Source organism: Genypterus blacodes, unplaced genomic scaffold, assembly GCF_046128005.1.
Source record: "Genypterus blacodes isolate CSIRO-AG114 ecotype Tasmania unplaced genomic scaffold, CSIRO-AGI_Gbla_v1 ptg000052l_1, whole genome shotgun sequence".
NCBI lineage: Eukaryota > Metazoa > Chordata > Actinopteri > Ophidiiformes > Ophidiidae > Genypterus > Genypterus blacodes.
Genome location: NW_027466864.1, coordinates 5,229,928 through 5,246,199, shown reverse-complemented (window position 1 = coordinate 5,246,199; position 16,272 = coordinate 5,229,928). Strand labels below are relative to the sequence as shown.

The following is a 16,272-nucleotide window of genomic DNA, read 5'->3' as shown; positions in this document are numbered from 1 at the left end:
TTCATCCTTTTGCCAGTGACCTTTAAATCCGTCTGTGCTCTTCTGGAAAAACAATCAAACTAAAGAAAACTAAGCGGCGAGCGACTGTGTGCTGTGCGGAGGACGGATGGTACTTTTTAGTGTGGGTGGTTGGAGATGGCAGCGTAAGCGCTCCACTGGCAGCGGCGGTGGGATTCTCTTCCCATTGAGAACATTGAGAGTGATACTGCTAAAGCTGGCAGCACCGCCGCTCCTCTTAGTGGAAACAGACAATAATTAAATGTGTTACTATTTCCAACTGAGAGCGATTCCAACTGCGCTTCATCCAGTTCAAAGCTTTTACATTTGTTCTTCTAAACACCCATCTGGTGTTTGGTGGGATTTGGGAGAAATCCTCTGGCAGGCAGCATGAAAGCAGCAGCACCAGTGATCTGTTTGGAATGAAGGAAGGAGCTGAATAATTAGCGAGAGGAGCGAGAGGAGCGATGGCTGCGGCGGCTAATACAGAGATGAGATTACTGTTGAGGAAAAAACCCCGAAACTGCAACGGCGTTCAACCTCTCGTTCCTGTAACCGTCTGTCGTGACCACAGACACGTCAGCCGGGTGAGAGGAGACGAGTGAGGGCAGACGAGTGAGAGCAGACGAGTGAGAGCAGACGAGTGAGAGCAGACGAGTGAGAGCAGACGAGGTGCACAGACGGCTCAGAGGCAAAACTGGGCGACAGAAGGTAAAAGATGGTAGATGGAAGGCACTTGGATTTTGCCAACAAGGATCCAAACTAGGAGAAGCTGCACGGCCTTTGGAGTGGCTTGGAAGCTGATTGGTGTGGTTGATGGTTCCACCTCCTCTGATGCTCTGATTGGCTGATACTTGTCTCCTTTTCAGACCTGTTGCAGATCTGCTGAAACTAGACGATGTGTCGGTTTGGCTTTTCTGGGGATCGGAAAGTGTCGTCTCTAGTCTGGGACTGGTGCATCGTCTGTCCTTTACTAGTCCTTTTGTCTCATAGGTCTCTCTCCCTGTCTCTCTCTCTCTGTCTCTGTCAGGTGGGACGTCGACCCTTCGCCTCTCCTCTGTGCGGGAGCTTCCAGGCCAGCTGCAGGAGCTTTACCAGCAGGGTTACGTGCTGGCAGCCATTCACCCGTTCATCCACCCCTCCGGCCCAGAGTCCAACAGCCCGCAGCACCAGCTCTACCGGGCCATACTAGTCCGGCTCAACGACGGGTAAGAGCCTCTGCGGGAAGCGTGCGGCGCCCGGATGTGTAATTATTTCAGATATGCGTCATCAAGTTCCACCCAGAATAATGGCAATCCAAGATAATAAGATTGGTTTTTTTATAGACCTCAGCCCCACAGGTGGTGATGGAAACAGAGCGCACATGCTTTAAAGAAAATGTATAATTAAGGGAAAGGCAGAGACCTAAAGAAATCATCTTCCAGGGGCCAGGGGCATCCCAGCGGCCCCCCCGGGAGTGAAGGCAGCGTTATGACAAAGTGATGCAGCCATTACAGCCACTTTAGCAAACATGCTGAGGCTGCTAATGCACTCTAATTGGCCTCATTATGCAGAAGAAAGGTGAAAAGGAGTTCTTGCTATGACTTCACCAGTTGAATGTAACAAAATGATTCTCTGGGTTTGTTGCTTTAGCAGTGTTGGGGTTTTTAAAGTGACGCAGGTTTACATATTTACAGCGTCTGCAAGAGATTTCAGATTCCTGCCTGTATTTGTGCTGGCAGTGGAGGAGGAGGGGGAACAGGTTTCACACGCTGCTGCCCCCGACAACAACCGCAGAGGCTCAGGTTGGGTTTTTATAGCAGCTCCTCAACCTTCTGAAGCCTCAGGACGTCTGTCAGGCGGGCAGATGTGTTTGGATGTGAGTCAGCCAATCGTCACAGTCCCACACCTACAGACCGGCCAGAACCGGTCCAAAGTTACCGCTGCCCCCTACATCTGCCCTCAGGCCCGGTGCCCTCGGCCCCTGTGTCCTGGGAAACGTGGGGGTGGGCAGTCGTCTCTGCTCGGGGGGGCGGGAGGCCAGGGAGCAGCTGGGAGCGAGGCTGAAGGGCACGGAGGGGCAACGAGGGGACAGAGAGGAAATGACTGCTGATTATTCATGTTTATGTGGCCTTTACTGGATTTTACCGGGACGACTTTGGGAATACAGAGAGACGTGGCCAAGGAAAACTGAACTCAATCTGTAACCATGCCAACCTCTCATTCCTCATGTGATACTTGAATGCGAGAGTCTGTCCAGATGAAGTTTATACATGTTCAGGAGAGACTCTGGGAACATTACAGAGGAGTTGGAGGTGGGAAACGTTCTGTTCTTAAACTCAGAAGGTACTCAGAGCACATACCTCCGCCAAGGCCGAGCAGTCCTACAGTTATGTGCCTCATCTCAATGATGAAATCTAATTTGGTTATTGGCTAGACCATGAAGATATTGACCAAATCTAAGGTTCCTGTAGACTCACTCATTCATTCATGAGATGCAGCGCTTTCTGAGGAATAAGCCACGCCCACTCAACCTCTTTGGCAGACAATTGTAGCTGAAAACATTGTCAGGAATATCAAAAAACAAAGATGTAAACTTGAGTCCAGCTTGGTCCCGACATCAAAGGGTCTGATGGGCTCCAGGGGTCAGAACATCTCATTGGCCGATTCTGTTCTGGTAAAAACATGAAGTTCAGGGAGATCTCACCCCTCAGAGCTTCAGACGGCCCAGCAGCTGGAGCTCCAGTGTTCTGCTCGGTCTGCAGCTTGAGCTCAGCCGGCCGTGTTTACCGGTGGCCTGCTCGCTGGCTTCAGGGTGTGTGAGATTGTGTCTGAAGGTGTGTGTTTGATGTGTGCGCCCTCCGTCTGAGAGGTTACAGGTCCAGCACTTGAACCTTTCATTAGCTCTTAGAAGTGTTTTATGAGCTGCCGGGCCTTCGCACACTGACTTCTGTAGTGTTTATACAACGCTGTGTGTGTGTGTGTGTGTGTGTGTGTGTGTGTGTGTGTGTGTGTGTGTGTGTGTGCTGTTCATGTGAAAGAGACTGTAAATCCTCAGACTGCACGTGAATTCCGTGCCGGGCCGGAGCAGCAGATTCCTTCCAGATTAAAAATGCATTTCTGAACGCTGAGAAACATTCCTGTAAATTCTTCACTTTATGAACTGAACCGCTCATCATCAGCACAGGGTCTCCGAGGACCACCAGGGGGCCCCTAAACCAGCCGCTAACAAACAGCTGGAGTGGAATTTAAACCGTTTATCTCCACCGTGTTTTGACGGGAGATGATGAGACTGAGGAGTTAAGGGGTACCTTCACCCCAAAGGAACGTAATTTGAAGTTCTGGCCCTTCATTCAGTCTCATTATCTTCTGTTCTACCTGTTCGTCCCTGCCATGTGAACAAGACCAAGCAGGTGAACTAACTTCAACTGATTCCTTTTAATCAGTTGGGATCCTAAAGGTTCTCTTCCATCCAGAAAAACACCAAAACCACCAACCAATGTCATTAGAGTCATTAAGAGCGGGACAGACAGAGGTTGGACATGTTGCTATAACAACAGAGGAAGGAGTGAGTGAACCTAAACAGACGTCAGTGGAGCAACAACGAGATGTTTGGAGGAACTTCTTCTATCAGAACTAGGAACGACTGTGACGATCCTCTGGGAGACAGAGACTGAATTATTGCGTCTTCATGCCTGGAAAGTTCTAGTCTCCTCTTCTTGAAGCACTCTAGGGCCTCAAACCGATAAACAAACTGAATACTACAAGCAACTAAGACTGAGAAGGGTGAGAAGATGTGGTGTGCTCAGGTTAGAGTCCAAACAGCACAAGAGGAAGCAGAATAATGACTCAGGTCAGATTGTGTTTGTAGTTTGAGGCACAGCTAATGAAAAGAGGGGAAGGTGTGAATATGAGGACCTAAGGGAGCATGAGGATGAGTCTGAGGTGAGATGAATCATCGCCGAGGCACTGGGAGAGTTGGTTTAGTTGGAACAGAAACAAAAACAAGCGTGACATAGAATATAAAGCAGCAACAGAAAGAGAAGGAAGGAAAAGATCGGCTGCAGAGCTTTTTTGGTAAATGTGTATCGAATTGGAATTGGAAGAGTGTGAAGACGTCTGTCCAGAGGGAAGATGGGATGTGTTTGTGTGGGACGCCTGTTGTCTCTGCTCCATCTCTGCCGCGGGTGTTTGCAGTGTAGCTGCTGCAGATATCAGGGGCTCATTCTCTGTGCCATAATAAGAGAGAGAGACGCCGGGAAAAGCCTGATCACAGCAAACATGACAACTTAATTTGGGTTTGTCAAACTTTTTTATTATTATTAAATTCGATCCCGGGTTGGCACTAAGGCTTTGCAATATGCTCCGCTTACTGTCAATCACCCGGCACGCACAGGAAGAAGTCTGGCTCCCGGGAAAGAAGCTGTGTGTGTGTGTGTGTGTGTGTGTGTGTGTGTGTGTGTGTGTGTGTGTGTGTGTGTGTGTGTTGTTGTTGGGATACTTGTGATGCTGATAAGAGATGCAAGGAGACGCCTGGCCAGTTGTCATGGTGATGTTTTGGTAAATGAAAAGGCCATAAAGGGTCGAGCTCCTCTGACGATGTCACCGTCATCGACCTCGGCCTCATTATGAAGACATAATGGACCAATGAGCGCCAAGCAAAGGGGTTAAATTACAGGCATCAGTTTAATAAGATTCACAACTAAGATCACTTTGGTTCAACAAAGAGAAGGAGTCTAGTCAAAGCAGAATGATATGAAGGTGAAATGATTTATAAAATTACAACAAAGAAGAACAATTTCATTTAGAAAAGAGTCGATTGATGTTGCATGTTGTTCAGCACATGGTTCAAAGCTGTATAATGGGATTGTGTCCATTATATCCAAAGTGTGTGAGTGTCCACAGACGTGTGTGTGTGTGTGTGTGTGTGTGTGTGTGTGTGTGTGTGTGTGTGTGTGGAGGCCAGACGTGCTCCAGCTCTTTGCTGCACTACTGGACAACAGAAATATTGATTGGAGAAAAAAGAGAAAAGGAAGCAGTTCATTCAGCCGGAGCCTTTTCACAAAGACACGCTTGCCTTGCTCCAGAGAAAGAGACATGGCGAGAGAGAGAGAGAGAGAGAGAGAGAGAGAGAGAGAGAGAGAGAGGGAGAGAGAGAGAGAAAGACCACCACAGCTGGGGTGTGAGGGAGAAGAGAGGGAGAGACGGACAGAGGCTGAGACTGATGGAAAAGAGAGAGATATTGAGTGAAAAGGGCACGGAGCCGGGCAGACTGACGGCCCAGGCAGGAGCGTGCCGGGGCTTTATCTCCAGCTTCTGTCACCGTGGAGACAGAAGCTCGCATCAGCACCGGCCCAGGGGAATCCAAATCTCCACCGCGGGGGGATAAGGGGAGCGAGAGGGGGGAGGAATAAGAGAGAGCAGCTCCAACTGTTTGTAGTCCCGGGAATCAAAGGAAGAGGAGGAGAGGAAGGAGAGGAAGTAGAGGGAGAGTCTGACAGAACGCAACAGCATTCATCTGCCGCGCCGTCAGCGGCAGCCATTGTTGGCACAAAGCAAAATCAAGCTATAAAAAGAGAAAGTAAAGAAAGAGGTGAAGCTCTGTGCAGCTGCTAACAGCTGTCTGAACATCTGTATCCAGCACAGACACACACACACACAATCACAGGAGGAGCTCAGTGAACACAGACATGGAAACACACTGAACAGGCTGCTTCAGTCAAAGTCAACATGTTTATCAGAAGGAAAAAACATGAAACATCATTTTAAAAAAGAGGGAAGGAGGAAGGAAGGAGTGAAGGAAAGGAATGAGGAGCTGACGATGCGTTTGGCTGGTTTTTAATATCTCCTCTGCTTGTTCTGGTCCTTTCGTTCCCATTCTCCCTCCAGTGGTGTGTATCACCTCAGTGTGAAGGGTAGTGATGGAGAATGAACTAAGGTGATAGATCCTCATGTAAACTCTCAATCTGCAGAGTAATCTCATGCATCAGATCGATCCAGCGGAGTGAAGGGCAACATAACTCAGTCTGATGTATACAAGAATGGAGAATGAACTACATGTACCGTGTGTGATGGAGTCTAAACGCTGACGGTGCAGGAGTGTGTGCAGAAGTCACACAGGAGCCGTGTGTACGTGCAGGATGATGTCGTCTGTAAACATCCACATCCTGTCACCTGTCTGCTTTATCTCCTTATGTTTAGGAGCCTCCGCAGGTTATTTATGGGCCTCAAACCCGCAGCGGCGAGGGGGGGGGGGGGGGGACGGCCACGCAGACGGGAAGGATCGCAGCGTTTATACATTTAAAATGTCAACTGTCACATTTCCCAGTGTTCAATTTGGTTTGCGGGGGAATAAGGTTACAGTTCAGCAGGCAGCGTCTGATGGGATGTATTCATCATTATTGGGTAATTGCAAGGAGCTCCCGCCTGCTCAGGCAGCCAGAAGGGGAGGAAGGGCGGCGAGCGGAGCAAGAGAGCGAGAGAGAGAGAGAGAGAGAGGAAAATAAAAGGAGAAGCAGTGCGGAGTGAAAACCATTAGAGCGCCGCTGAAATTATTCACAAACGCATGAAAATGTGACATTAAGAGAGGCGTGCTGTATTATTAAAAGCCCAGAGTGAGAGAGGGCTAATCGCTCCCTCGCTGTGTCGTCATAGCGATGGACGAGTGGCTGATGGAGGCGGGTGAGAGAGAGGTCGGTCGTGGACACGGTTCACGTGTTTCGCCTCTTTACAGTTCACTTCACCTGGACCTGGATGGATTCTTCACCTCACTGCGAAATGGAACCCACCCCATTTCTGACACTTCAGTCTTTCTGACAGAATTGGAACGTGACACTTGTGTACACTGTCCCATAATCTCTAATCTAATCGTAATCGTAATCGTAATGGGATTCATGTTGTGGTTGATTGATAAACAAACAGATCTAGTTTCTATGACGATGGCAAAATCTGTCTGCGTTTACAAACACGTGATCCTCGATACATTTGTCTCTACGGCCATGAAATGGGACTGAGCCGTACACACACACACACACACACACTCACACACACACACACACACACACACACACACACACACCCAATAATTAATTGGATTCTGCCTCTCTCACACACAATACATTTCAGAATTCTCCCACAAAGGATGCAGATTTGATCAGTTGTCAACATTTTTGCAACACAGAACAATAACACAATAACACAATAACAGTAATAGCGACGACGCTTTCCACACCTCGGCGAGCGCGGCGTAATTGGAATCTGAACAAATGATGTAGCCGCCGCCGCAAATGAAAGAAATCCCACAGAAAGCCATTAACAGGTAATACACAATTAGTTACCGCGTGAACTTTCAACTCCGGCGGGAGTCGTTAGTCCGGCGCGAGGTGTTCCGCGGCGGAACAAAGCCGAGGCACGTGACCCCGTGTGTGGGCCGGCGGGGGAAGGGAGGGGGGGAGGGTTGAGCAGGTGTACTGAGCCGGGAGGAGGCTCCAGGTAGGTGGGCGGGCAAGCAGGCAGGCGTTTGACACTCGTCTAGCCGCACGAGGCCCCGGAGGTTGACAGCCGGTGCTGCACGCCGCATGAAAAGTCACCGTTTCACACAGAGAAGATGGACTGCAGGTGAAGCAGCTGCTATTTTTAACCCCCAGTCTCTCTCCTCGGCACGGCAGGACTGGAGGTTTGAGTTGTTTTCTCCCTCCTCTCCTCTCCTCTCCTCTCCTCTCCTCTCCTCTCCTCCGTCTCCGGCTCTGCTTTTCTTTCATTCATGCTTCATTTTCCAAACCAGACGCCGACCGTTTCAAAAGAGGCGACACCCGCTGTGTACCAAATACTTAACAGCAGAAAATGAACTCAAATTGAGGAGCGACAGTTTTGATTCCTCTCTCGCTCTCTCGCTCTCTCGCTCTTTCAGCGACTGAATCTTTTTTATTCTATTAGCTGGAACAGGAGAATGAAAGCCGGCTGTAATTCCTCTCCAAAAATCAAGCAGGCACAATGAAAAGTCTTTTGAAGTCGTCTGAGTCCTTTGTCTCTCTCTCTCTCTCTCTCTCTCTCCTGATGTGTCTGGAGCCTCACCGACCTGTTTGCTTGTGATTTATGTCTCAACCGACCGGGTGGCGTCCCGCCTCCTGACAGGGCCACCAGGCCTCTGCTGCCTCCTGCCTTTCAACGCTTTGATGGCGGCAGAGAGCGGCGCCTGTTCTCAGTTTGCAGTAATGAAGGTTTCGCCGGGCGTGCGAGGTTTGTACTCATGGAGTCAGCTGGCTTATTGTGTCGTCTGCTGAGGCAGCGATACGCCGTGCAGAGAGCAGGAGGGTGTCAGCGGCGGCTGAGCAGGAGTCGGTTGACAGCGGTGCTGAAAGAAAAAGCTCCAATCCCCTGACTCTGGAGTCAAAACGCTCGCATCGCAATGGAATATGTAAAAACCCTCGTATTCAGATTTCTACTCCAGTAAAAGTAAATAAGTATCTGAGGTGAAACGTCTCACAGTGGAGAATCCCTGCTCAGTGATTGATGCTTCAACAGGCAATCCTGTTCCAAATCTGCAATATGGAGCTGCTGTGCTTTTGATTGAACATTGGGAAGAAGAAGAAGAACCACATAAAGGATCACAGAGGGAAGTTTGAGATTCTTTCATCCAAGATTGGAGGTACAAAGATTGGCTTCTCTCCAATTTCACATTTTCTGGCTTCAGCTTGAGTTGATTGATCAGAGAGCCACAGTGGAGCTTCAGCTGTGTGCTCTCGCCTCAGCCAAGTCCTTTAGATGTTCCTGGGGAATCCCAAGACATTCCCAGGCCCTCCCTCCAGAATACACTGTGTAATCCCTTTGGCATATTCCTGGTCGGCCCAGGGGTCTCCTGCCAATTAGGATGTGTCCTCACCAAGGAGCCATCAAGGAGGCATCCTGAGGAGACGCCTGAAGAGCTGCACCCCTCTAGATCTCCTCCCTGGAGTCGGCCTGAGGAGGAATCCGGACTGAGGAGGACACTCATTTTGGCCGAACGTGTCCGTGATCTCGTTCCTTTGGCCTCTACAAGTCCAGATCTGCATTGTAACTTCTAACAAACGCCTTCAGATTAATGTGGTGGAGTCAAAACAACAAAATCAAACTGAACTTCAGTCATGTAAGCACTTAACTATAAACTGTAGATGAGCTTTATTCCTCTCCATGTCTGGTTGATGGCGTGTGTGTATCTTTGGGTCAAGGGAGATGAGTCACTGCCATAACCTGTGCTGTGTGAGGGCTTAATGCACTAATGCATCAGGAGTACACACACACACACTGACACAACCACACGAGGACAAACAGTGCTCTCAGAGTCTTTGCACGATATGGGAATGATGCGTAACCTTTACACACAACCTGACACAGCAGCATGCACATACTGTACATTTACCCTCCTGCACAGAGGGTGTCTGTGAAAATCTAGTGTAGCACGCACACACAGACACACACACAAGCTCTCTCTCTCTCTCACACACACACACACGCAGGCCCTGTTGCACGCTGACGGAAAGGGTGTGTGGGGCTCCTTGGCCTTGTCAACAGGATGAGGAGCATGGAGATGGAAGCCGGGGCATTACTCCTCTCCTGCTCGCTGTGGGATTTCCTCCGGAGGACAGAATAGAAAAATACAACGACCCTATAAATAGATTCTCCCCGCTCAAAATACTGGTAGGGCCTCAGCAGGGGGGCGGGCGAGTCGAGAGCCAGGGGGGGCCCGGACCAGATTTGCATTGAATTTGCTACAATCTCCTCTCCCCATGCGTCTCCTCTGTGTGGATCTTTGTCCCTCCAAAGCGTTTTTATTGTATTTTTCCTCCTCGCCTCCCACAGGCCAACAATGACATTAACAAAGCTGCTTGATGCACTGTAATTTGTTGATAGGGGTTTATTTTTGTAATATAGATTTGATGCTTGTGTCTATGAATAGCGAACTCCCCCCTCGCTCGCCCCCCCTCCCTCCCTCCCTCCCCCCCCTAACTGTCCTTGTATGCTGTTGTGCGGTTGTGTTTCCACTTTGGTGCCAGAGCTTGTACAGCCCTGTGTGTTCCTAAAACATTAGGTGCATTTGTGCGGTGTGTTGGCCGGCCCAGAGTCATTGTCCTCCTCTCTCTCTCTCTCTCTCCCCCCACTGTGGTGCCTGCAGGGCGGAGAGGAGCCAGCCTGTGTGTCCATCCTACCGTCTCCAGCTGGAGGACTGTCTGTCCGCAGAGCAGGTGCCCACCCCGGAGCTCATCCAGGGCTACGTCAAGAAGGTAAGCCGCCAAAAACCCCGGCGCCAATCAATCCGTGTCGAGTTTTCAAAGGTGAGCGGCGTAATGAGGTTGTGGGGGTTTTTGATGGCACACATGAGGGGAAGTGCGCTCCGGTGTGTGTGAGCCTGCAGCAGATCTTCCTTTGTTCTGTTGCTTTGAAGGAAGGATGCAAGCTAAGGAAGCTGTTCTGTAGATCTGACTTGGAAATTAAGCGTCTTCCTGTTAAGATGAAGTGAAATCAAGGTATTTCCTGACACCATCTGACCCGGTGCCGGGTCTGGGTCCAACTGGACCATAGCAACCACATGTAGAGGTTTAGATCTTGGGGAGTGGTTACACAGATGAACACACATTACCACACACATTACTGTACTGCTGCCAGTGTTCTTGATCCTGATTGGTTAAAAAGACAACCCAAGTGTTGCATGCTGGTAGATGATGTCATTCTTTGAGCTCCCATGCGTTCCTGGAACCCTAGGGTGAGATCAAACACATAGCAACGCTAACTCAGAGGAAAAGAGGTAGAGAAGAATGGACAGATAAACAGAGGGAGGCTTCATTCATGCAGAGTGACGTTGTTCAGCGTGTCTCCATGAAGGTTCACATGCTGCTGCAGCACAACGCAACTCAATGTTTACAACTCAATCAACCACTTGGCTCAAAGGGAAAGTGTTTGTCGGAGTGAGGGGTTTTAATGGAGGGCTGTCACAGAACGCTCGCAGCACAGACTCGCCAATGAAGGACACGCCGCCGTGCTGGAGGAGTGACAACAAAAAAGGAACTTTTGTAGCTTAATTGCCGCCTTCTCTCTGACAAAACAACATAGTGGTGGTGGTGTGTGTGTGTGTGAGCCTTTCAGGGGTGTCAGGGGAGAAAGGACGATGCCTCAGCCTCTAAAGTGAAGGCGGGTTGTGTTGTCGGGACTCACAGAGAGAGAGAGAGCAGCTCGTGGGAATCTGGTCCAGGCAAAGTTGCTTTGGGGGATTTTTGAAAGAAATCTGGGTTGAAAGTGAAACCAACAGCTGCTTTTCTCACGGGTGTGTTTGAATCTCTAACAAGGACCTGATGCACCATTACTCACTACTACAAATCATTGTCAGAGTTCAATATTGACTCAGCACACACCTGTGTTTGATCATGGGTGACACTGTGCCAAAGTGGTATTGAGCCACAGCAGCAGACAGTGAAACATGTTCATGCTCTATATTGAGTCAGAGATGTTTAATTAATACAAAAACTATGTAATGTAACTCCATATGAACTGGTGCGGGGACTCAATCTGCATAAATTGAGTTCAACTGAGCCGCTTCTCTTCTTTAGCATCAAACAGGAGAAGCTGGAACGTTCCTCCTTTTTTATTTTAGTCACGATTCTGCTATAAATGTTCAGTCAGCCTGCCACATTTGTAAATTAATCATGCAGATCCTCGTATTTTGCACTGTAAGTTCAGACTTAACCAGTGGAAATTCAATTTTGGCCATTTTAAAGCTCTGGTGTCATTATCTGTGTAAATCAAGTCTTTCCTCATAAAGTTAGAGGGAGATTTGGTCCTTCATCCAGGCTGCTGATCGTTGCCGTGTAGGTGAACGTCTTTAAGCATTTATGAGAGAGCTGAATCTTTGTCCATAATCCAGTCAAAGATATATTCCCTCCATGTTTCAGAGCCGTTAATTGGCAGAATCGCGGCATCACTCTACTCTCTATAGAATGGATGAAGGCAGCTGGCGGGAGCTGAAATCACATTCAAACGAAACCGATAATTAATTGGGTCTACAGTGAATGTCATCCTCACACACGCACGGTCGAGCCGCCACACGTCCTATCTGACATTTACCAACACGCCGTCCGTCTCTGGGAAGCGATTACGCTGCGTCACCCTGACTCAGCCCCCCTGTTTGATCTATACATTACCCCCCGTTCTATGGGTCAGCCAAGGCTCAGTCCTGGACCTTTGCTGTACATTCCGCCCTTCCATTAGTCATGCAGGCTCAGTCCTGTAGGACCTCATTACCGTTGGTTATCGTTTTAATCTACTGAGCGGTCACAGGCCTGCTGGAGGAGGCAGCTACGCTAGAAATCTATTAAATAGGAAGTGGACATGGATGAGCGGTAGAGGAGAGGAGACGAGACGCCCCCAATAACCCCCCCCCCCCTAACTTTCTGGGTTTCTATCTCTTCATCCTCTCCTTTTCCCTCCTCTCATTTTCTTTCTCCTTCCCCTCTCGGTGTCTCATTTTCGTGCTCGGTGCTTGTGCCTCTTGTTTCGTCTCAACTCGCCTTTCTCAATCTCTCTCTCCGAGCTTTTCATCTTGACCTTCAGACACCTCCCCTTCCCGTACCTCCCCCCCCCTCCTCCCTCGCCGGTGCCACTTTAATAACTCGCAGGGAAATAGGAAATGTGGTCTCAAGTCAAAATTGAAATGGCTTTTCACTGCAGGTTGTTGATATTCTGGTGGCAGAAAGAAGAAGGGGGGGGGGAGCTTACAGAATATTCTCCATCAAGTTTGTGCTCGCCGTCATTCCCTTTTAATGAAGCCAAATCGTGCCATGCAAAGTTTCCTTTCTGACCTCAAAGCCTCATTTCCTTGACCTGAGCTAATTCCTTTTTTCAGACGGAGCGGCTCGCCCTGCTCATTAACATTCAGGAGTTTAGATGAGGACCACATATCCTCACTCATATTCTTCTTTCCTGCATCAGAACCGACCCCAACAGGCCCACCGACCAGTAAGAGGGTCCAGAACTACAATCTGCAGGCCTTCTACCAACAATTCTAATCAACACCAGGGTCCTGTAGGATTTAAAAACAGTGATATGTTAATCATGAGCCCATGTGTATTGAGTTCATTTGTAAGAAAGAGAACCCTGTTTATAATAAATTGTCTGATTTGTTTTGACTCTGCAACCCCAGGGACATCAATCAAACTAATGCTGGGTTCAAATACTGTTTCAAAATCTAAATTAACTAAAAGAATACAGAATCAACACGCAGCTTGATTGATCTAATAAATGTGGAATTGCAAAATAAAGAGGTCTCGACTTATCAGGACCTTTTTCTAACCAAATGACAACTCGACTTCTCGCTGACATACAGTAAAGGGTTAAATCAAATACCAATAATGAGCGTTCCATAAACAAATTCATCGTCATTCCAGCCGCGCTATCAGCATCTGGCCGCTCTGTCAGGTGCAACAACATGAGACAGTGTGAACCATTCATCTCCCTCAGCCTCCGCCTGCCTCAGCGTTAAATGAGATACAACACTTGCTCCCTTTTATCTCGCCAATTCCATTTCAGACGTATTGGTATGGAGAATATGATGTGGAAGCACCCAGAGAGCGTTCATGGATATTAAACAATATGGCTGGAAACAATTTGACTGTTTTCCAATTTAATTTCATACTGAATAACCTGCAATTTGATTTGATTTTTATTCTCTCCCCTCGCCGCGGCTACAGATAGTGACGGGCGCCGCAGGAGGGGCGGGGCGGGGGACGGTGGTGGTGGGGGGGGACGGGAGGGGGGCGTAATGGAGAATGGCATCATTAACATTCTCTGACACTTAATGTTTCAATCTCACTCCGGAGCGAAATCCCAATATTGACATAAAATGCCAGATGACAATAAATGGAGAGAGAGAGAGAGGGAGATAGAGAGAGAGAGAGAGAGAGAGAGAGAGAGAGGCGTGGGGCGCGTGATTGGGGGATGCGGTCCGGGCCTGACGAGGGTCCGCCGCCGCTCCGATCTAATCAACGGCGGCGTGATTGCAGAGGCTGCTGGGAGGGAAGGAGCAGGGGCGGCGGCGGCGGCGGCGGCGGCGGCGGAGGGAGATCCAGCAGAAACACTCCACTCAAAAACAATTCCACATCCAGATAATTGATCTCAGACTCATTTTCCTAAAAGTTTGAGCTGGTTTCTGAAATATCTTCAGGTTTTCTCGACCTTGGTTGATTTCTTTTTTCAGACTGGTACAAACGTGTCAAAGCGAGGCGATCGTTTCATGATTCATTTTGCACAAAACAATTTCTTGGCAACGACCCCTTAAATTTAGATGAGGACGTTATTAAAACATTTACAGCTGAATAATGAACGCTTTCATCAAAGATTACAGTATCATAGGTGGAAAACTGAATTATTGTAAATCCAAACTACAGATAAATACGGTACGTTACCCTCAGCTTTAGTGTGTATTGGACCCAATGTGTGTGTGTGTGTGTGTGTGTACTACAGGTCCTTCCTCAAATCTCTTCTGACATTTCCTCTGATGAACTAATCTCAGTGTATAATACATAAACTGCATAATGAAGGTGATCAAAGTTCAATAACTGAACCTTCCCTGGTAGTCGTGGTTACCAGCAGCTCTGACTCTCCCTCTTGTCTCGCTCTCCACAGCAGATCCAGGACGCTGCAGACCAGGGGGTGATGTTTGTGGGCTTTGTTCAGGAGCCTTACGGGGCGCCGTGCACCCGGATCAGAGAACCAGAGACCCCCTCCCTCTCCCTACACTCCAGCCCCAGCTCGGTGCTTGGCTCCCTGGACAGCTGCAGCCCGTCTAACCCCTCCAGCCCCCGGCACCAAGGAGAGCCCAGGGTCGGCGATGAGGCGGCGGGCAGAGACGAGAACGAGGGCCCGGGCGCCTCGGGTGAGACGGCGAGCAGCGAGGAGAGCAATCCCAGCAAGAGCAACGGGAAGCCTTCAGCAGGGAGCAGAGTGGAGGGCAGTCAGGACGGATCTGTCTCCCCCGTATCAGATCTGGAGCACAACGAGGAGGACGACTCGCTCACTCACAACAACAACAAGGCCGGCGGCACGGAGACGAAGGAGCGGCCCAGATACCGCGTACGGAGAGGCGACGGTGAGTGAGTCTGCAGGTTATCGGTCTGAACTGGAAGGAACCGGTCAAAGAAACATCTGTATGCGACCTCATATCTCAGATACAACTTGTCCAATTTGTCCGAGCTGTGAGAGAGGATCCTGGTCTCGTTCTGGGCCGCACACTGATTGGCCGAGTGGGATCGCTTTCATTTACATTCACAAGGTCTTAACTTTTAAATAAAGGAGACCGGCCACACACAAGTCCACAGATACGTACAAATGATCCAGATTGGCCCCGCAGAGAGCCGGGTAATTAAAGGTCAGAACTTCACCGCTGCTCCTCGGGTTGTGTTTCCACGAGACCTTGGAAAGATGTTGAGTCATGTTTCAGGCTGCAGGTGAAGACTCTTATGTGTGCGTTTATGCAGAACACCAGGTAAGTGTTGATGAAAACAGCCTGGGTGCTTCATGGCTGACACGCACACACACACACACACACACACACACACACACACTCCTGCCTGTGTGCTGCCTCATCACACTTCAAACCAGCAGCTGGAGCGTTTGGCAGCTAAACACCTCAGGCAAGGGCATGGAAACTGTAGTTTTTCAGCGAGCCGAGAGAGAGAGAGAGAGAGAGAGAGAGAGAGAGAGAGTTCACCTCCTCGCTGTAGAGATTCACACTGGCAGCGTCGATTCATTAGCCGGCGTCCACATCTGCGGCTTTAACTTTGGATCTGGATTCGCTCGGCCAAGGTGATGGTGTTTGGCGAAGGATTATGCAAAAAGCTCGAAACGGATTTTGATGAAACCTGTTGGGAGGGTGGGGGTGTTGCCGGGGGCGTGGTTAGGGGTGTGGCCAGGGCGTGGTCTCTCCTGAGGGCGAGAGATGTCGCCTTAGCACGTCTGAGCTTAATTCAGTTTGTGTTTCCTGATTGCATTTTAAATTTAGTTTTCTTCTTTGGAATTTCTGATTTCCTATCTTCCTGCCTGTTATTTGATTTCCATTCTTGTATTTTCCCCTCTGTGGGGGGTCGGTGGGGCCTGAGGGTCCCCAGGGTGCCTAGCATCGCCTCTGGGCCTCGGCACAGAGAAGACCCCCTTAAATCCAGGGATGAATCCTGGACTTTCTTCATCGATTTCTTCACTCAGCTCAGTTTCTTCCCGAATGATTCATCAATCACCATGAAAACAATCAGACGTGTTTCTCCCACAGAGCAGGCA

The 16,272-nt window shown here is 49.3% G+C and overlaps 1 protein-coding gene across 2 annotated transcripts in view; it reads left to right on the top strand.

Annotated features, from left to right (window-relative positions):
* Nucleotides 1-16,272, top strand: part of rftn1b (raftlin, lipid raft linker 1b) — a 79,401-nt gene that overhangs the window by 32,905 nt on the left and 30,224 nt on the right. The window contains exons 3-5 of one of the 2 annotated variants that reach the window (XM_076150320.1): nucleotides 1,028-1,205; nucleotides 10,127-10,235; nucleotides 14,629-15,088. In XM_076150320.1, coding sequence (XP_076006435.1) covers nucleotides 1,028-1,205; nucleotides 10,127-10,235; nucleotides 14,629-15,088 — 747 coding nt within the window. Of the gene's footprint in view, nucleotides 1-1,027; nucleotides 1,206-10,126; nucleotides 10,236-14,625; nucleotides 15,089-16,272 lie in introns of both variants that reach the window. The other variant, XM_076150319.1, reaches the window with a different exon arrangement.